The sequence below is a fragment of the Neovison vison genome, chromosome 8, assembly GCF_020171115.1.
Source record: "Neovison vison isolate M4711 chromosome 8, ASM_NN_V1, whole genome shotgun sequence".
NCBI lineage: Eukaryota > Metazoa > Chordata > Mammalia > Carnivora > Mustelidae > Neogale > Neogale vison.
In genome coordinates, this window is record NC_058098.1 from 112,234,533 (window position 1) to 112,256,326 (window position 21,794).

A 21,794-nucleotide genomic window follows, 5' to 3' on the forward strand; every position below is an offset into this window, starting at 1 on the left:
CCCTTAGGACAGGTCATCAAATGTCAAGTTGATAAGTTTGGGATTTTTGGGGTTTGGGGGGGTTTTTGGTGGTTGTGGGGTTTGTGTTATTGTGGCTATTGTTTTGTTTGTCTTGTTTTGGTTTACCAGTTGCACAGGGGTTTTGATGATAAATTCTGAGGATGCCTGAGCCAGTATGGCCCGGAGTTACAGTCCATGTGTGGATCAGAAACGAGGACTGAGCAGGGAAAGGCAGAGCTGGCAGCTGGCCACCTGGCGGCTAGCTCTCCTCCGGGTCCACCCCATGTTCAAGAACCACCGTCCGTTCATCTAAAACCAGACCGGCCCACGACCTTCACGGGAGCTCTCACTACCCCTGGCTTTTATGGCCCAGTGATTTATTTCCTTGCTAATAATTGTTTTATATCTAAGAGCATTCTAAATTATTTATGCATTATCCATATTAAAGTATGTTTTTAAACCATCACTAAGGCTTTCTTGTCTGTAGCTCCTCTCCTTTTCCTGACAAGGGGCCGTGATGTGAGCCTCTCCAGGGTTGGGGGAGAGTGAACCTGCAGTCAGTCCTTTGACACGAGTAAGGAAAATGGGGGACTCAACTAATAAGAAGGGGAAGAAGATGGACAAGATTTTTAATGACTCTTATGGCCCAGCAGAGGCTTAAAGGAATCTTCTGGGCAGAAACAGTCTCTCTCTGCTTCTTTGCTACCCTGACCTATTCTTTCAGTCATTTGGGTTTTAAATGAGGCATCCGGTGGCTGGTCTCAGGGTTCAAATCCTCCTCCAAAACCTCAGGAACTAGAATCTTGGCCTCCCCGTGCTACAGTCTTAGTGTATTCACCAAATTCTGGAAAGCTTAAGTCGGTTTTCTGCTCAGACTCTACAAGGGCCCTATGATTTCGGAATGCTCTGTCCGCGTGTTTACAACAATGACCCATGTTACTCACAGGGAGAGAAAGGGACCCACGGCCATCAGAAGGAAGGGTCTCTGCCTGTGACTTGGGTTACTCAGGCCTCAGATTGGCTGACCAGAAAGCAAAGCGCCACCTACCTGTCAACCCTGAAAGACTGGCAGACAGAAAATGGCGTCAGCCAATGGGAGTCAGGTACAGCTGCCTCCAGTGAACGCGGGCGTGCGTGAGGGGCCATTAAGTGAGACGCGCTGGCAAACCCAGTCATGGTCACTTGAAAACTGAACTCCAGAGAAGCAGAAGTAGGCTTGTTCAAAGTGGCTGCATATCCAAAGTCATAGTAGCTCTGATACTGAGTGAAACTGTGCATTTGACATTCACTAATCACTAATACGTTAATTTTTACCTTTGTGAAGGAGCAAAAGGAAAAGATTTCTTTCCTGTCGCCACCTTTAGTATTAGCTGTCAGCTCAGCTCCTGACTCCTTCACTTGCTAATCGAAAAGGCCACAGACACGTCTCCACACACCATCCTCCTTCCAATCCCTGCTTTAAGATCAAGTCTCTCTTCTGCTTAAAACCTCCCAGTGGTTGGGGTGCCTGGGTGCTCAGTGGGCTAAATGTCTGACTTTGGCTCAGTTGAAGATCTCAAGGTCCTGAGATCAAACCCCAAGTCAGCAGGTAGTCAGCTTGTCCCTCTGCCCCTCCCCCACAGCTCATTTTCTCTCTCTCTCTCAAATAAATAAATAAATCTTAATTTAAAAAAAAAAAAAAAACAAGGGGCGCCTGGGTGGCTCAGTGGGTTAAAGCCTTTGCCTTCGGCTCAAGTCATGATCTCAGGGTTCTGGGATCGAGCCCTGCGCAGCAGGGAGCCTGCTTCCCTTCCTCTCCCTCTACCTGCCTCTCTGCCTACTTGTGATCTCTGTCAAATAAATAAAATCTTAAAAACAAAAAAACAACTGGTGGCTTCCATTATTACCCTCAGATTGAAATTCACACCACTGTCTGTATCTCCCTGCTCTCTGACCACATTGGTTGGTCTTCTTTCTGTGGCTCAAAACACACCAACCATCCCTGTCTCTAGGGCTTGGCATCCTTGCCCCTAGGGCTTGGCTCACCCCTAAGCACACTCCCAAAAGCTGGATGCTTTTCCTAATTCAGCCTGGAAATCGCCACCTCAGCAAGGTGTTCCCTGGGCCCCCTACTCCACCTTGTTTGTTTTCCTCACAGCTCTTATTACCATCACACCTTATTGTCTCCTTCTCCTCTAGATGAAAATGGAGAAGGATTTTGTCTCCCTTATTCATCGTGTCTCTAGTACTTAAAGTAGTGTCTGGTACATACTGAGTCCTCAGAAACTATCTGTGAAGTGAAATGAATGAATGAATGTTTTGTGTGTAAAAATGACCCCAAAGACACCATCACTAAGAGAAGTACTTGGAGTTTCACCTCAGTTTTGAGGATCACTCTCTCTCCGGGCACGCTCCTGATAAACAATGGCCCATGCTCCCCAAGAGTCCAGGCCAGGGCTAGGGCCGGGCTGCAGAAACGAGGTCTGTATTAGGACCACTGTTTTTTTTTTCTTTACATTCTCTATCACCCACCAAACCCAATGACCCCTGGCTGCTTTTCTCACAGGTGCAAGCAAATTTAGCAGAGCAAAGCTGGCCACAGGCAGAGCAGCCTTCCCTTCTGCCCGGAGAGGTGTCTGAGGTGTTCAGCGTACCTGTCATGAGGAAAAGGAGTCCGGCCACGTGTTGGGTCAAGCTTTCCTCCCAGAAGAAACTGACCGTGGCCACGATGCAGCCGCAGAGCAGGACGGCCACCGCCATGCCCAGGAAGCCAGCCGTGATCCTTCTCAGGTCTGCTCTCGAGGTACAGACATTCAGAATGGGAAGCAGAAAGAACAGAGTTATTGAAAACTGGAGAATGAAGAGCTTTGCGAACATTGCAAACACGGGCAGTCTTGGGGTCTGCAGGCTTGGAGTGGTTTAGGGAAGTCTCTCCCCAAGTTTTCCACCAGAAGATAGATGGGGTCAGAGTCTACCTTCCCTGCATGCACGGAGACGTCTGCACTATGCAGACAGCAGAGCAGAGAACAATGCCCGAGTAAACCTGGCTCATAGATAGCAGTTACTTAGGAAACAGAGAGCGAAATATCTCCACTTTCGTTAAAAGAGCAACGGGAATGCAGCTTACCACCGCTGCAGGGCTACGCTTAGCCTGGCTTTGGAGAAAGCGCCTACAAGCTATGCTGCTGGGAAATATGGTTTTACCTGAGCACCACAGGTGCCAATTATTTTATTTGTCTTTGTCATAAAGACACAATCGTGATCCTTAGACAGAAGCCCAGCCCCTCCCCCACCTCCGAAGCAAAACCAAGACACGGATCGATGACATGGACCCAGATATATTTTCACTGTGTTCGCTGTCCTAAAGCAGCACTCTGATTGCCCAACCTCTGCTCTTTTTCTTCTTCTATTTCCTTCCTTCCTTTTCTTTGGGGAACAAATTGAGTTTTAAAAATGAGTTTTTAAAAATTTAAAAATTTAAAAATTGAGTTATCTAAATGTCTGTGATCCTTCTTAAAAACAGTAGATCCCAAGCATAGATGGACTGCCCCAGAGGCCAGTCAACAGCTCTGGGCCCACATGGACCATTCCTTTCTTTTAAAGGGATTTCTTTATTTCCAGCTCAGAGCATCTAAATGAAAGCCAGTTGCCTAGAAGAGGAAGTGTAGACACCTCAGGCCAAGGGCGATGATCATTTAAAGGGGCTGAGTTTAATGTTAAGGGAATAAGTCATTTTGTGACATCCATATCTGAACGGGGGAAATGTCGTCATAGGTCAGCCATTGTTGTCTCAATTTCCTAAATTCCCTGTGGTTTAAGTAGTACTTCTATTGTCTACAACCTTTAAAAGGCGCGAGGTTCAGATATAATCTACATGGGATTTGCATTAGTACCAGGCGTATTAAGCTTATCTGGGAAACCTGGTACACATCCACAAATGTGACAATCTTAGAAAGAGCTATGCAGGCAAATGCTGGAAGTGTCTTTCTGTCCTCAAAAAAGTATCTTTCTGAACCCCAAAAAAGATCAAGAGAACACTCAAGTACTGTCTTGCTGGGCAACAGCAAACCACAAACTCCTCGAGTAAAGAGGTGAGGTTCTTTCTCAGGCTCCTACATTTATCTTTTTTCACTGGTCTTAAAACCAGTGACTACAGGGCTTTCAGGACTGTTGATTAAGACAAAGAACTCCAAACACACTCATAAAAAATTCAGGTGTAAGAACACTTAGACAAAACTCTAGCTTAAATCTGCCGAGAAATCCTTGATAAGATCAGCCAACAAGAAAAAATTTTCAGGAAGTCGTACCATTAAGAAATAAGCCACATTTCAGACAATGACTTTCCAAGTCCTAAATTTGCCAATACTATTATGTATAACATGAGACCACGGCTAAACCAGTGTCATAAGAACTTCTAAGTCCATGTTTGAGATTCAAAACAATGTTTGGATCTGCAGATATTGCCTCACAAAATGAGATTCTGCTTGGTTTTCTGCAGTGGTTTTGGTCACCAAACAAGATCCCCAAAGTTCTTACTGTTTACTTCATTGGAAAATGACGTCAACCTCTGACTAGGGTCTAGTTTTTTGCTTTCCTGAGTCACCTATCACCAGGCAGCATGAATCAGCAATTTTCAGGTAAATATCAGCCCCCTTTAGTGTTACACTGCATGATCCTTTCTAGATTTTCACATTTTCCTGACTGTGGAAAAGAGTGGTTCCATTGTCGAGATATCTTCTGATGACAGACATCCTCTAAGAAAATTGCAACATACACTCATAAAGATATTTTAGCAGAAATACCAAGGCCTGAGGTAGACATGGTGGCTAAAATGAATACTGTATCAACAAAACAAAACTGAGTGTACCTAAGGTACCATCTCCTTGGTTTACCAAGACTAGTGGCAGAACAGGTCCCTGTGCCAGATGACCTGGTAAAGAAAAGATGCAAGAGGCCATTCATGTACGGAGGCCATTTGTATACAGATGCCGCCAGGGCAGAAACATACACCGCCCTGTCTCACAAAGCCTCAGGCATGATTTTCAGACATTCCATCTCTAAACAAGGTGTAGAGCATAGTGAAATGACTCTCAGAGTCTCTGACCAAGTTGGATTTGGCCCAAAGGCCCACAAATGCTCAGGACAACATCTTTTGGTTCAAACCTGAGAGGGCGAGTGGGAATACTTTTTGTTCAGAAAGACACCATTTCCTCTCTGACCCTTCCCCAGAAATACTCACGAAGCAGGTGCCATTCATCTTGCTGAATTGTCTTGGTTAAATTGAAAGGAATGTTTCGTAAGCGGATTGGCTGAGAAAAGTGGTACTTGATAGCCGTGCATCTCTGTGCAATACCTGGAAGGAAATAAGAAATGGGATTTACTAGTCTGGGCATTTGTAACACCATTCTGGAGACCTACGGCAGAGTGTCCCTAACCGGGTTGAATGGGGGAAGGGATAGGAATCTCTTGATGACACACAGTAACACGGGCAAGTTGGAGCAGTGAACACCTAAAGCATGACATGATTTTTTAAATCATGTTTCACTCTTGAATGTGTTAAAATTGATAAGGATCTAAACTCTCCTAAGTGTTTTTCAACACTGCGTTTGTGTTAACTATACACAAAACTCCACAAGGAGAAATGGCCCAAAAGTATACAGATAGTTGGGGGAAATCAATTTAAAATTTTAAGTTAACCCAGATAAATTACATGAGCCTGAACTTGATCCAATCTCAAACTCTCAAATGGGAAGCATGAAAAAGATCATAAGAAGTGTGTTATTTGGAAACCAGAAGACATCATTCCATGAAAACAACCCTCCTGTTGGTGGTTTAGGTGGTGATTCAGTGACCAGAGAACCTTCAACAGGCTCTTTAACCCCAGGGCAGCTGATGTATTCCCTTAACACAAATTTTACTGACTTAAATTCTGGTCCCCAAGAGAAAGAGTAATATTAAAGGTAGAGAGGGGGAAAAAATAAAAATAAAAGTAGAAAAGAGAAAGAAAAAAATTCTCCCTATCTTTTTCTGGTTGCATGACCAGTCCTAGGTGCAAAATTTTGAAACGGGCAAGGATACCCATTGTTGTATGTGGTACCTTCTTCTACCCTCCCTTCCAACCCAGGCTTTAATTGCATAAATAAATATGAGTTTATTTTTCCCCTGAAATCTTCTGAGTTTCATGATTCAGCCTGAGTCCTATGATAACCCTGGCAGCAGCTTAAAAACAACAACAACAAAAACAAAACAAAACAAAAACAAAAACAAAACAAAACAAAACAAACACCTCATAGATGCAAATAAACCTCTAATTGATGGGGTTTGATGAACTATAGAAATAAAGTGTTTTTTTAGAGGGGGAAACTACTATTCGATGGATTATGAGCCCATCTCTGAAGTGCAGGCACCTATAGGATCATCTTCCCTAAAGAGTTTCTCACACAGTAGTGTATATCAAGAGTCAATGGGGAGCTGGTTAAAAATGTAGATTCCTGGATGGACCCACCCAAAGATATTCTAAATCAAAAGATCTGGAGTGGGGCCAGGAAGCTGAACTTTAACAAACATCCCAAGTAATTCTGAGACAAGCAGTCTTTGAATCTCTTTTGAGCAACACTGCCCAAGACTCTCTCTGCTTTTGGGAAGCTTTTTTATTTTTTTCCCTTATGAAAGCACAGATTCTTCCAAAGTTCAAAGCTCTTTTATTTTATTCTTTGTTTTTTTTCAACATGAGCCCATGGCAGCAGTTATGTGGTCTAAGGCATAGGAATTAGCTGTTTATAAGTCAGAAAAGGCCTGTACTTACAAAGAACAAACAATCTGGTATGAGAACAATAGCAGATACCATGCTGCAAATGTATTAATAGCTTGCATTTGTATTTTTCAAAGCTGTCATTCCACTTGATATTTGTCTTCAGGGTGACCTTGGGGCTCCTGTAAGCAGGGGCTGAAGACTAAAGCAGAACTGAAGACATGCCCAACATACGCACAAAGCCCATCAGCAAAGACTGAGACTTATTAGCTCCAGGCAGCTAAGGACATTTCTGTCCATTAGCTTCACACAAAGCTAGTCAAACAGAGACTTCAGGGACCACATATGACAAAGAATACTGACTTTACAGAATTAGTTAAAGAAAGACACTAAAAACCCAACAGCAACAGCACAAAATAATACCAGACCCTGGGGAGGAGGAAGAATCTAATTTCCCGAGTTGCTACATAGTATTATTTTAAATACTCAGTTTTCAATAGAAAAGTACAAAACATGCAAGAAGCAAGAACATATGGCCCAGGCATGAGGAAAAAAGCCAGCCAGTAGAAACTATCACTGAGGAAACCCAGATGTTGGACTTACCTTACAAATAACTTTAAATCAACTGCTTAAACTATGTTCAGAGAACTAAAGGAAATCATAGTCAAAGAACTAAGGCAAGTATGAGAATGATGTCTCACCAGAGAATATCAATAAAGTGATAGAGAGTATAAGAAGAAGGAAAAAAATAGAAATTCTGAACCTAAAAAGAATAATAGCTGAAATGAAAATTCCACTAGAGGGGCAGAAGAAATAATCAGCAAACTTGAAGATAAGTCAATTCAGATTATCCAGTCTGAAGAAAATAAGGGAAAAAGTGTGAAGAAAATAGTCACAGAGATCTGTGAAACACCATCAATCATTCCAATGTAAGCATAGTGAGAATCCCAGAAAGAAGGAAAGAGAAAAAGGGCCAAAAAGAATAATTGATAAAGGGGCGCCTGGGTGGCTCAGTGGGTTAAGCTGCTGCCTTCGGCTCAGGTCATGATCTCAGGGTCCTGGGATCGAGGCCCACATCGGGCTCTCTGCTCGGCAGGGAGCCTGCTTCCTCCTCTCTCTCTGCCTGCCTCTCTGCCTGCTTGTGATCTCTCTCTGTCAAATAAATAAATAAAATCTTTAAAAAAAAAAAAAAAAAAGAATAATTGATAAAATAATTTTCAAAAACTCCCCAAATGTGATGAAAAACGTACATTCTTACATCTTACATCTAAGTTTGATGAACTACAAGTAAGATAAACTCACAGCAAGCAACACCCAAACACATCATAATCAAACTCCTGAAAACCAAAGAAAAAATTTTGAAAGAAGCAAGAAAAAAGCAACTAAACACATCTTCCTCCAAAGAGTAGAAGAGTTTCTCATGAGAAACTATGTAAGTCAGAAGGGAGTGAGATGATATATTCAAAGCACTGGAAGAAAATCAGGTAGGAATTCTATAAGCAGCAAAGTCATCCTTCAGAAATGAAGAAAAAATTAAGGCATTTCCAGTTAAACAAAAACTGAGAGAGTAAGACTCTAGTCACTAGGCCTATCCAATAAGGAACACTGAAGGTGGTCTGAATGAAATGAAAGGACAGTAACTGAATCCACATGAAAAAATAAAGAACATTTGTCAAGTCCATGACATGGGTAAACATTAAAAATGGCATAAATGTATTGTTTGTGTTTTCTGTAACTTTTTTCCTCATATCTGATTTAGAAGACACAAAGCATTGACCAGTAATTATAAATCTGTGTTGAGGAAGATACAGTGTAATTTGTATGGTAATAGCTGTGCAAAGGACAGGACACGGAGTGGGCTATAAAGCAGCAAAATTTTATATACAAATGAAATCCAGTTGGTATTAACCCAAAATAGATGGTTATAAATTAAGATGTTAATTATAATTCACAGGGTAACCACTAAGAAAATAACAAAAAAATACAAATAGAAAATAAAACAAAAGGGATTTTAAAAGGTTACCGGAAAACATTTATTTAACACAGAAGAAGATAGTCAATGGAAGAGAGTAGAGGAACATACAGAAAACACATAGCAAACTGGAAGACATAAGTCCTCCTTGATGAGGAATTACATTAAATCTAAACAGAACAAACATCCCAATCAAAAGACATTATAAATAAAACAACATGATCCACCTATATGATGTCCACAAAAGACACACTTCAGATTCAAAGACACAAATAGGTTGGAAATAAAAGTATGGAAAAAGATATGCCATGCAATCACCAAAAGAGAAAGGAATGGCTATCCTAATATCAGACGAAATAAACTTCAAGACAAAAATTTTTATTAGAGACAAAGGTATTTTAGAATGACAAAAAGGCCAATCCACTGGGAATTTATAAAATTGAAAACAGATGCAAAATCCCAAATACCCCCCAAAATCTAGGAAGCAAAAACTGGAGGAAGAAATAGTTCAACAATAACAGTTGGAGATTCAAATATCCTACCTTCAATCTGGTAGAACAAGTAGACAGAAGACAAACATGGAAACAGAAGACTTGAACAACATTCTAAAATTAGACAAAACAGACATCTACAGAACACTCCTCCCAAGAACAGCAAAATACACATTCTATTTGAGCGCACGTAGAACATTCTCCAGGGACAGACTACAAATCTCAATAAATTTAAAATTATTAAACTCACAAGGTGACAGAAAGTCACATTAAAGTCATAATGACATATAAAGTCAAGGTTTTCTGACCATCCTACGATGAAATTAGAAATCAAAAACAGAAGAAAATTTGAGAAATTCCCAAATTTGTGGAAATTAAGTAACACACTCCTAAACAACCAATGGTTCCAAAAATAAATCACAAGAGAAATTTAAAATCACCTTAATGAAAACAAAAAACAACATCACAACATACCAAAATTTATGGGATGCTGCTAACATGCTTAGAGGAAAATTTATAGCTGCAAATGCCCATGTTAAAAAACAAGACATCAAATCAATAACCTGTCTACCTTAAGAAACTAAAAAAGGAAAAGCAAATTAAATCCTAAGCAGAAGAAAAGAGATTATAGAATTATAGCAGAAATAAATGAAACAAAGCATAGAAAAATAGCAAAATAAGCAAAGCCAAAAATTGGCACTAAGATTAATAAAATTTACAAATCTTGGTCTCCCAGTTAGCTCAGACAGTTAAGGGTCTGCCTTGGGCTCAAGTCATATCTCCAGGTCCTGGGATAGACCCGCCCATCAGGCTCCAGGCTCAGCAGGGAGTCTGCTTCTCCCTCTCTCCCCTGCTTCTCCCCACAACTTGTGCATGCGCGCTCTCTCTCTCTCTCTCTCTCTTAGATGAATAAAATCTTTAAAAAATAAATAAATAAAATAAAATTGACAAATCTTTAGTTGGACTAACCATAATAAAGAAAGGGAAGACTCAAGTTACTAAAATCAGGCATAAAATAGAGGACATTACCAATAATCTTATGGAAAGAAAAAGGAGTTTAAGAGCATACTACAAAAAAAAAAAAAAAAGCCAACAAATTAGATTATACAGGCGAAACAAAAAATTTGTAGAATGCCACAAACTACCATAACCGGCTCAAGAAGAAATAGAAAATCTGAATAGGTCTATAATAGGTAGAGACTCAGTTAGTAAATAACTCATTAAAAATCTTCCAATGATGGGTCACCTGACTGGCTCAGTCAGTAGAGCATGGATCTCTTGATCTAGGGGTTTGTGAGTTCGAGCCCCACATTGGATATAGAGGTTATTTAAAAATAAAATCTTTAAAAAAGAAACCTTCTAATGAAAAAAGTCCAGGACCATATGTCTTCACTGGTGAATTTTACCAAATATTTAAAGAATTAACAATCATTCATAAAATCTTCAAAAAAATAGAATTCCCAAATCATGGTAGGAGGCCAGTATTACCCCCCGATACAAAAACCAAAAACATCATAGGTAAAGAATAATTCAAAGTATTCCTTATGGGGGCACCTGGGTGGCTCAGTTGGTTGAGCGACTGCCTTTGGCTCAGGTCATGATCCTGGAGTCCTGGGATCGGGTCCCGCATCGGGCTCCCTGCTTGGCGGGGAGTCTGCTTCTCCCTCTGACCCTCCCCCTTCTCATACTCTCTCTCTCAAATAAATAAATAAAATCTTTAAAAAAAAAAAAAAAGTATTCCTTATGAAGAGGTATGCAAAAATCCTCAACAGACACTAGCAAACTGAATTCAGCAACATATAAAAAGGATTGTACATCAGCACCCGGTGGAACTGATGTCATGAATGCAAGATTGCTTCAACATATGAAAATCAATTCATATAATAGACCTTACCAATAGAATAAAGCACAGAAACCACAAGCTCATCTCAAAGATGCAGAAAAAGCTTTCGACAAAATTGATACTCACCACAACCCTACAAACCAGATTAAGAAAAAGAAAAGTAGGATTCACTCCATTGAGTAAGCAGAAAACTGAAGTTCAGAGACGTCAAGGAACTAGCCTAAGGCCACAGTGCAAAGCAGTAACTGAGCTCTAAAACATGTGTTGTTACCCAAACTCTGTATTCTACTCGTGTAGGAAAATGAGAAATCCTAATGTTTTAGGAGTGCATCTTAATTCCGTGGGTGCTTAGAACTGTATTATTAAGCAAACTATCAATGTGCAGTGAAAAACACATTTTTTTTCTGTTTAGTAACAACATATGCTCTTTTGGAAATAAAGCTGATACCTAAACGAGGCTTCTGTCCATATATTACCCCCATCGTTCAATAACGGTATTTGGAGATGGGCTTGGCTCTGTGGCTGACTCAGGGATTTCATCCCACCTGCATCTCACAGAAGCTGCTTATGGATGGAAATGGGGTGTGCACCAGGGAGAAACCATTCTCTGAGAGTCCAAGGGGCTGGCCTTAGAACAACTTCTGTGCTGGGGAAATCACTGTGGACATTCTCAGGGCTCCTGTCCTCAGCCCCTTGCTGGGAACAGGCATGATCTCAGGAGGAAGACAGCAGAAAGGAGGTAGGCAGCAGGCCAATGCACTCTTGCTTCCCCGGGGGCATCTGGCTTGTGCCAGGAGTGAGGTAAGCCGCACACACAGAGCCAAATTACTTTTCCTTCCCCACTAGGCTCCCAGGCTAAATTTAAACTGCCAAGAGCTCTGAAATGAGAAGAGAGAAAGGAGTGTGGAGAGGGGCAAGGTCCGGACTGGACGGTAACAAGCCGTTCTCCATGATCCCACGCATCGGGAGCCCGGTGGTGAGCCCAGAGCTTCTCAGCTGAGCTGGCAAGAACACAGTCTACAGCTCCCGGGCTCCAGTCCCTTGGAAGATGATTAGAGACTCCAGGCAGGATTAGGAGAGGAAGTAGGAGTGAAGGACGGACCAGCAGCAATGTCAGAGGCCTGCATTAGCTGCATGATTTCCTTGTTCTTAAGGACCAGATCCGCTGCTCCAGCAAAAAGTCGGAGAGATGCAAAGGGGTGAGTATTTTAAGGTCGGCATCCTACAGCATACACTTTAAACTGACAAAATGAAACTAGACTAACATCACACAGGAAAAGACCTGGAGTTGCCTGACAGCTCGCCAAAGACAAATGAGGTCGTTTTGATGAAACGACCAGTGTACGCATCTACGCGGATGGTGGTAAAGACAGAAGTTCCCTGCGATGTTCTCTGAAAGAGTGATGCTGTGTAAGTCCACAAGGAGGCATTCGATTCCAATTTTTTCAAAGCCGTGCATGCAAACTTTGAAATTAACTGGCTTTCTGGGTAGAGAGAGCAGTGAAGCTGGCTCCCTGAAAAGGAACACAGAAAAGCATGAGCTCATAGCACCAGATGGCATCACACAATGGGGGGAAGAAACATGCAGAGGGTTGAAAAGAACAAGTTGTGATCTATATTTAGTGATTAATTAGCTTCTTAAAGGGCCAAGTAGAGCCAAGTTAATGATGATACAAACCACAGAAGAAGAGACATAAATATGTCGTACAGAGGTTAGGAATGGGGCTTAGGGTCTGGTGAGTTTCTATTGTCTCTGGTGCTCAGAGCGAGGAATTGAATTCTAAGCTAAGTTACAGAAACCCATACGTTAGGTTAAGTGAGAGAAAAACATGAGAAACCGAAGATGCTGTAAGAAGTCCCTGTGTACCAGTCAATGACAAGGCAATAGGTGTGGTGGCTAAAGGCCGTGCAGTCAGACTTAGATTTCAACCCTGGCTGTGTGACTTTTGGCAAATCACTTAACCTCTCTGAGCCTCTGTTCCCTCATCTGTAAAAGAGGGGCAAGAATGCAGATATTTTACTCTGTTATTGCAAGGAATGAAAGAGGTCATTCAAGGACGTAGCATGGGACGCAGCCAGTCACAGCACTCAACAAATGTCAGCATTTGGTTATGAAATATCTCTTGGCATATGCTCCCATTCGCCATAACAGAACTATTGCCACACGCTAACAGTCTGCACCCTAAATGTGCATCGCAGATTAACCCAAGTGTGCAGAGAAAGAGACAGACACAGGTAACGGCTGCCTGAACACGGGTCTGCCCAGGGGCTCGCAGGTGTCGCCTCTGCTCATGCTCAGGGCGAGACTCCCCCCACTTCCCTCCTGAATGGCCGGCCAACTGGCCTCCTTGCCATTGCTCTCTCCACCCTCCTACCCACCCTCATGCCTCTGCCGGACAAATCCGCTGTGTGAAGATCTGGAGCCCCCGGGGTCTAGGCTGCCCATCTGTAACGCAGGATGTGAAAACCTTGAAGATGTTTGCCATGTCCGCCTACCATTTCCACTATCATGTACTTCCTATGTTTCTTTACATCGATTACTCTCAGCAGGACACAGTTTTACTTCCCATAAAGTAATTTTGTATTTATTGTAGAATTACATATTTATTTAAAAATAAAGTACCCAGCACATAGTAAATGCCACATAACAGCTTAGTAGATAGGTTTAATGCTATGCCCATGTACTGACTTCCACACGTGGACAAACAGAAGATGAGAAAATCTCTGGTGCACACTTAGAGCAATAAAGCCTGAGGTTTCCATCCTCTGCCCCTGTCTTGCCTCTATCCAAGGACATACCATAATCAGACCCAGGCTCTAGACCCCTGTCATTTATCCCTGCCATCCAGCTCAAGCGCAACTGGTCCCCAGGGCTATCCCCATCCCTTCCAGGGGTGTATCTTGGCAAGGTAATGGCCATTTCTTATACAGCTATAGGGCCATCATCTTGGGACAACCCCAGACACCCTAAGCACATCCGCCTCCCCCTGTCCCAGCTGAATGCCTTCACTCAAAATGCCTTCCAGAAGGAACGCAGCAGCCCACGCAGCTCCCTCAATTTCTCCGGCTTTGTTGGGATGTCAGAGGCTGGGCCTCCCCAGTCTGGCTCCTGATCACTAAGTCTCTGTTATTTCATAATAGATCAGAAACTCTGCCTCCCTCTGAGTGTCCCAAGGTCCTGCAGAGCGGAGGCTGTGACATCTTTCTGGGTCCCTGACGTTTAAGATCTCAGGTAGCTCCCGCTGCTGACAACAGCAGTATAATCTTTGCTTCATTCATCCAGCAGATGAGATAGTCAGTGAACAGTCTGCATTGTTTCCTGGAACACTGCAAAGCTAAATGGGAATTCCATAACCGGCCCGTGGGCAGAAAAATAAAGAACTTCCCCCTGGCTCTGCCTGCGCCCCTCCTGGTCTGAAAGGCAAGATTCAACCTGGGGTCACAGGGCAGCGTGGCTACCTGCCGTATTGTCCTCAGATTTCATTTCAGAGGGAATCAGGGGCTAAGCAGACAAAAGAAAATGCTTTCCTCGTCGCCTCCTTAGGGGGTATAAACAGCCCTCACTTAGATCAAGGAAACAAATACAGTGAGTGTAGTGGCCCAACACTGACTTTTAAGCCTTAAATGGCCAAAACCAGTCCTGAAGTCAAGCCCTAAGGGCAAACTCATCACCAGGTCTCCCGAATTGAGAGGAGAGAGATTAAAAATTACAGACAGTGGAGGGGCACCGTTCCAGGAAAAATACCGAGAATCGACAAGCCACATAGAGAATTTTAAATTGTCTAATAGCCACGCTACAAAAATAAAGATTAATTGTATTATATTTTAATTTAATATACAATCAATATTTTGAAAATTATTAGTGAGGGTTTTTTTAAGTTTATTTATTTTTTTAGTAATCTCTATACCCAGCTTGGGGCTTGAACCCACCACCCTGTGATCAAGGGTCCCACACTCTTCCAGCTGAGCCAACCGGTAGCCCCTATTAGTGAGACAGTCTACATACTTTTTTCACACCAAATCTGTGAAATGTGGTGTTTTCCACTTACAGCACAACTCCTTCCCTGTACGTCTCATCCCAAACGCTAATCTCATGTGACTGGTGGCCACTGTACTAAGAGAGAGGAAAGCTTCAGATGGTGATAAGACTCCAAATAAAGTAAAAGCCACTGAGCAAGTGCTTGATCTAGGAAGTACTTGAAAGGTGTGAACGTTGTTTTGTGTTTAGACTCTCTCTGCACAACCTACTAGCCTGTTCTGCTACCCTTGTTTCTTATTAGTAATGGACAATCAGCTTCTCACTTGTGTGAAATTGTCTCTCTGTTCACTCCATATTCTCTCTGAAGCAAGACAACCTGGATTTGTGTTCTGGCTTCACCACTCACTAGCTGTGCATCCTTAGCAAGCTTCTTCACTTCTCTGGGCATCAGTTTCTTCAACTGTGATATATAGACAAAGGTAGTCTGTTTATCTCAGAAGAGGATTAAATGAGACACATCATACTGTTAGTGTTAGCTTCCATCATCATCGTCATTATTATTATCATTATTATTACTGCTGCTACTGCTCCTTTATTTACCTGAACAAACACAGACCGCTGTACTATTCTTTAAAGGCAAGACTCTGGTGAGTTCCTTGAACTGTAAACACACGAACTCGGGGCCAAAGAGGGAGGGTTCAATGACAAGCCTGACAGATTCAGCCTACCACAGAGAGAGTAAACATCACAGGAAGTTGAAAAGGGGAGGGGCATTGGAGCAAACCAGAAGGAACCGTGCTCCAGAAGCACGATCTGGAACACAGGTGGAAACTGTCGCAGTGTTAAGGCAGTGAATGACCACCAGTTGGCTGAATTCATTTTTAAATTTCCTTTAATGGAGTTATTGTGTTATATCTACAATAAAAAATAATACAACTTGGAAAAATCAAAGCCAGGGATTCTCGGATTCTCACAGAGCCGGCTCTGAGATGGGTGATCATGGCTGATCGTGGCTGGTGATTAGCTGGTAGGACAGGAATTCATGAGTGGAGATCAAAGAGAGGATAGGATTTTATGTGATTTATGGGGGATTTCAGCCCAGCTCAGTGCACTCTGCTTCTCTCTCCCTCCCCTTTCTCCTTACCTTCCCTTTACCTTCTCTCTCTCTAGCAGGAGGCAGCTTCTATTCCTTCTTTTTTGCTCAGAGTTGCCAATGTGAGCAAGGGGGATGTGACTATCCCCCTGGCAAGAAGCCAGACACCCTACGCCATATCTTGTACCCCAGGCTCTGATTCTTATGAAACCAAATACAGCCCATTGGCTCAGTGGAAGCTCCAACTCAGTACATTGTAGTATTTTCCTTCCCACAGGGGATACCATGTTACAGGCACTGCCCGACAGTTACTGCTAGTTACTCTTGGCTCTGGTCATGACATGCTGACCTCAGAGAGATCAATACAGTCTGAACAAAACCTGTCTTAATAGTACACGAGTCTGAAGCTGTTGTTAATACACACTTGAAGTTCAAATCTCCTGGATTCTGGAAGGCGTCCAGTCAGTGTAGGAAGCAAACGTAAGCTTTATTCATTCTCCAGTATGACTTTTTCAATTAGTATGGACATCGATGAATATAATGTTTTTTAATTGGGAGGGTAAGCCTGTATACTCCCAAATATGGGGAGAAACTTGGAAATATAGGGTGTGTGTGTGTGTGTGTGTGTGTGTGTGTGTGAGAGACATTTAATATGTGCTTATAAGAAGCAGCGTCCTGGAGTAGAAAGGAGAATACTGGCTTTGGAACTAGCTGTGTGACTTTGAGCAATAAACTCAACCACTCTGAGCCTCCATTTCCTCATTTGTGAAGTAGAAATAATACAATCTCACAGACTTGTTATGAGGACTGAATGAGATCCATATATACCAAGTGTCCTAATCACATCTAGTCCATAGAGACAGTGACCTTCCACTCCCTCTTCCTGCTGTCTTTCTAAGAAGGACCAGAAAAGTGTGGGTCCTGACCTGAGGAACTACAGCCTGTGTAACTTCATCCTCACCTCCAGCATCTGGGAAAAATTCGGGGGCCAAGTGTCAATCATTACCTTTTGCCACCAAAGTCAATTACACCACCATGCAATCTTTCTTTCTTTCACTCATTCATTCATTCAATAAAGATTTATTGAGCGGGTGCCTTTTAGACAGAGGACCTACTTTCTGAATTTAGAATATGGTTCCCCCAAAATGAGAAACTAAAGACTTGAAACTAAACCATGAGTCTGAAACAGGGAGGGTGAAGGGAGAGAGGAGAGATAGAGAAGAAAAAGAGAGAGAGAGAGAGAGAGATCTCCCATCTGCCACATGGGGACCCAGGAACGCTGATGGCTTTAGCAATTTCCCAAATACTCAGAAAAGAGCAACTTGCTGGAGAAAGATGAGCCATTGTGGAGTGAGCTGACGGTGTTTCAGGGCAAATTATCCTTAAAAACAGTGCACCCTTGGCCCCTTCCAGGTGGCTTGATAGACTCTTTCTAATTGAGCTACACTTGCAGAAGTTTGTCTCCTTTATGAAAATGAACCCTGGATCAAGCTGAATTGACTAATTATCAGTGTAGATGGAGATTAGGAAAGCAATGTTTGGTAGAGCTAATTTATGACGGTAGAGACAAGGGTAATAGCTCTGCTCAAACTGTGAAAAAATTTAAACATATTTGCTACCATGAACAATGTTCTCGTGTCCCCTTCACCAGATGGGCTGCTGGATTTATGATGAGACGTGTCACAGATACACATCAAGATAAATGGAAACTGGGAGCCCTTCAGAGCCAGCCTTCGGGATCTATAGAGAGCGCCTGTTCCATTGCTCGCTCGATAATTGATAGAGCTGTCCTCCTGGGCCTTGGTAGGCTATTGGAATCAGTTTCAAAAAACAATATAAATTGATTTGAAACAATATTTTCAACCTTTTCCAAGCAATGATCAACTCTAAGCAATGATCAAGCAAAACTGACAAGTCTGCTTTCATTTCCTTTCTCACCCCCAGCCCCCACGTAGTTCGGTGGACTAGCAGACCCCAGAGACAAGAAGTGAAGGGGGATAAAGTCTCCAAATTGAATGAATTATCGAGGATTCACTGGAAGGAGAGAGCAGCACTAACCACCTTCCAGCGACAAGAAACTTATGGTAGAGGAAGAAGCCAAATCCCAAAGCCGTTTGCGGCAGCGGTAAGAAGACGGCAGTCTGGGCAGGACCCTCTGTCTTTGGCAGCCTTTGCCACTATTTCCCATGTGTGCTGGTTCCTCCAGCAGCCCCACAAGCATTGCTAAGTCAGGGCATTAATCTGTAGCCAGACAAGCACCCTTGAGAGGCCACCGACATTGCTTGAGCGTGGTTATAGGAAAATGATGATCAAGCTTTTATTTATTACATAGCATGTGACACTGTGTTCAGAGTGCCTCACCACACATGCTTGTAAGTTACATAAGGAAGACATTCTGTTCCTTTTACAAATAAGAACAAGGCACAGACCACTTACGTGGCCTGCCCATGGCCACATACCTAAGTGGTTGTGATAATAATTTACGGAAGGCTTGCTGCATCCCAGGCTCTGTGCTCAGAGCTCTACTCACATTTCCACCATGAGACAGGTGCCATCATTACCTCTGTTTTACAGAGGAGGAAACTGAGGCTGGGTGAGCTTAGGTCAACTGTCTGCAGTCCCATGGCTAACAAGAAGCAGAGCTGGTACTGAATTAGCATCTCCTCCCAAAGCCAGTCTTTGATATGTTAACAGACTTTGTCAGATGAGAATCACTATGACTACACCTGATCATACCCAATTAGGCCTCTTACAGGGACAAACACAAAGCCAGCAGGCATGCGTTGACATGGGGCATTGATGGGGCATTGGGTTTACCACAGAATTCTTTTATACTTCCATCCCCTTTGCTCTCACACTGCCCTCTACCCACCAGGAAACAGAAAGAAAGACTCAAGGAGACCACTGTCCAAAGGATTTCTTTTCCTGCTTGCTGAGCAGGTGGTCAGGCCCTGAAAACCCCAGACCAGGACTGAGGAAAAACAGGAGGAGGGACAAAGGAGTGGCTGAGGAGAGAAGAAGGTAGGAAGGATGGAGGGGGTGGGGGTGAAGGACCACGATGGGTAAAGACCAAAGCTGGCATCGCTCTGTAACCCGAGAGCCCCAGACACACATGAGCCCCAGACGGCGGAGGTGCTCAGTACCTAAAGTGAGGGTCCCATCGCAAGGGAAAACCTCCCCCTTGACCAACCTCCCCCCCTTGATCCAGTTGGAACTGCCATCCATTTGGGAATCTCAGCATGGGGAGAGGTCCGCCCCCACAGCCACACACTCCAAAGTGAAGTCCCCACTGCTCATCCTACCAGAAATTCACCCACCCACCCACACGGTTCCAGCCGTCAAAACAACCGTCAGGTGCTTGAGCCCGAAATATAAACGTACTTCCAGTCCAGTTCCAAGGACAGCGTGCAGCCGAGCTGTGCTTCTCTTTCTGACCACCTGTGCTGATCCCGTGCAGCCCCGGGAAGCCTCGTCGGAGGACACGGAGGACAGGAAGAGGAGCCGCGCCTCACGGCAGTCCCCGCTGGATCCCGTCACACACGCGCCCCACCACATTCCAGCCCACATCTCATCAGAACATGCCCACGCAATGTTTCCAGCCCTAATTTTACATCAAGCAGCGTGAATGACAGAGACAGCCAGACGGGAAATTTTTAAAAAGTGCCAATAAGCGGTTTTGCGAAGCATCACTTCAATCCTCTATTTGAAAATACAGTGTTTCGAACCAGGGAGCAGGCAGGGCCTATCAGAAAGCACAAAAATTAAAAATTTATGTTCAGCCTCACCCCCCAACTCCCCCTTCACCTGGTGGGGCCAGCCACCCTGCCCTCTTTGGGCAGGCCCTGAGCGGCTTATCTGCTCCCCACCCTGCCCCCAGGCCCCATGCTCAGTGTGGCCTCTCCCTCCAGCTTCCAGCCCAGCCCCAAGCCCCAGCACATTAGCATTCCTGACACTCCCCACAACCCAAGGGGAAAACTTGCAGCTGCCTGCGACTTAAGCATCACCCTGGGCACCAGAAGCCTCAGCCTGTGCATAACTGACAAGGAATATGTTGATAAGGAATGGGACTGTTCCAAGTTTCTGAAGGATAACTAGGTAATTAAAAGGAAAACCTAATTTAAGAAAATCCTGGAGAAATTTTTTTTAAACTCTCTGGCAACATCCTTTCTGGATTATTCTCCTTTGCCAGAAGACTTCTGTTTTCCTTTGTTGGGTTTTCAAAGCCCGAGGCTAGATATCCAGTGTTGCAGGGATCCCACAGGCCTCAGCTTCCTCAGGGCGGTGACTTTAAAAAGCCTTGGACCAGAAGTAGAAGGGCCACGTGTTTCCTTCAAGGGCTCCTGAGTACCTGTTCTCCCCTTCTTGGCATCTGGTGACTTCCTCCCTGAGGCTGAGCACAGGGCCCTCTGAGGACCCCGGCGCCCCAGGCCAGCAGCTGCCCCCTCTCTTTTGTAGGGCAGCACAAAAGGACTGGGACAACACCATTCATTGCCAGGGGCACCAATGTGATGAGAAGAAATCAGCCTCTGCAGGGCTCCCTGTTTCTGGCTGTAGGTCTTTCGCTGCTGACTGGTTTCATACCACGCGATGAGCCAGCCAGCTGCCAAAAAGCACCCTGAGACACACAAAGAGAAAGGGACTCCACAATGTACACCAGGAGCTCCATCACTTCTTAGACTGGACCTGTCCTTCATGCCACCTTGCCCTCCCCCTCCTGGAGGTCGGCCTAACATTAACTCAGGGCCCTCTCACCTGCTACCTTTATGAAATCCTCGCAGTCTTAGTTCATCTGTAAAATGGGGCGGATCATATTGTTTTCACAGCGTCTTCCTAGGACTATAAGAGCAGGGACTTTTGTAAATGACCATCTTCAGTCCGCAGCTCCCATACCGCCCAGCCAGGTCCGTCTAACTGAACCGGTCTTCTCCAGCCCGATCTGCTGATGAGTTTGTTTGACCTTGGCTGTGGGACGTTGTTATCTTCCCCCAGTCCAATCCCACCTCTACTGTGAATGAAAACAGACACCCTGCCCTCAGGAAGCTTAGAGTCTACTGCTAGACGCTGGCATTATTGAAATAATAGCACAAGTGATGGCAAATGACAAGACTAACATAAAGGGAACCCCAGGGCTCTGAGACCATTGAACAGGATGCCTGAGCCATGAGGGGAAGAGAGAGGCAGTCCAGGAAGGCTGAGGTCTCAAGGATGGGCAGGAATATCCTTGCGGGGCAGAAGCAAGGGCACAGACAGGCCTTTGAAGAGGAAGGTCTGCGGGAGTGGGGTGCAGAGTATCACTGCAGAGAAAAGTGGGGCTGGATCATGGAAAGCCTGAAGGTGGGTTGAAACTTGCTCTTTATCGTAAGCCTCAAAAAAAGTTACCACAGATTAGAAATGATAATTGAAGACATGATCAGAACTGATTTTTTGTTTGTTTGTTTTTGAAACAAACAAGCCTAAAACACTTCACCCTTGCCTTAGTGTGGCAAATGGACTGGAGGGGGCCAGGAGTCACCTCCGTGATGCAAATACAAAAAGACTCCTACAAAACTGCTGGGGGGAGGGCGGGTGGGGAGGGGGACATATTGGGGTGGAGGAGTCCGAGAGGCCATCCTAAGGTGAATTTTAAAAGTCAGTCTGAATCAGCCAGGTCCTCGGTGGTGACATTAGGAGGAGGAATGGACATTCC

At 43.9% G+C, this 21,794-nt stretch overlaps 1 protein-coding gene across 1 annotated transcript in view; it reads right to left on the bottom strand.

Moving 5' to 3' along the window:
• The window catches only part of TMEM178A (transmembrane protein 178A), a 49,280-nt gene that overhangs the window by 8,422 nt on the left and 19,064 nt on the right, over window positions 1-21,794 (bottom strand). Inside the window, exons 2-3 of the mRNA XM_044261695.1 lie at window positions 5,219-5,332; window positions 2,634-2,771 (exon numbers count right to left, since the gene is read on the bottom strand). Coding sequence (XP_044117630.1) covers window positions 2,634-2,771; window positions 5,219-5,332 — 252 coding nt within the window. The remainder of the gene's footprint in view (window positions 1-2,633; window positions 2,772-5,218; window positions 5,333-21,794) is intronic.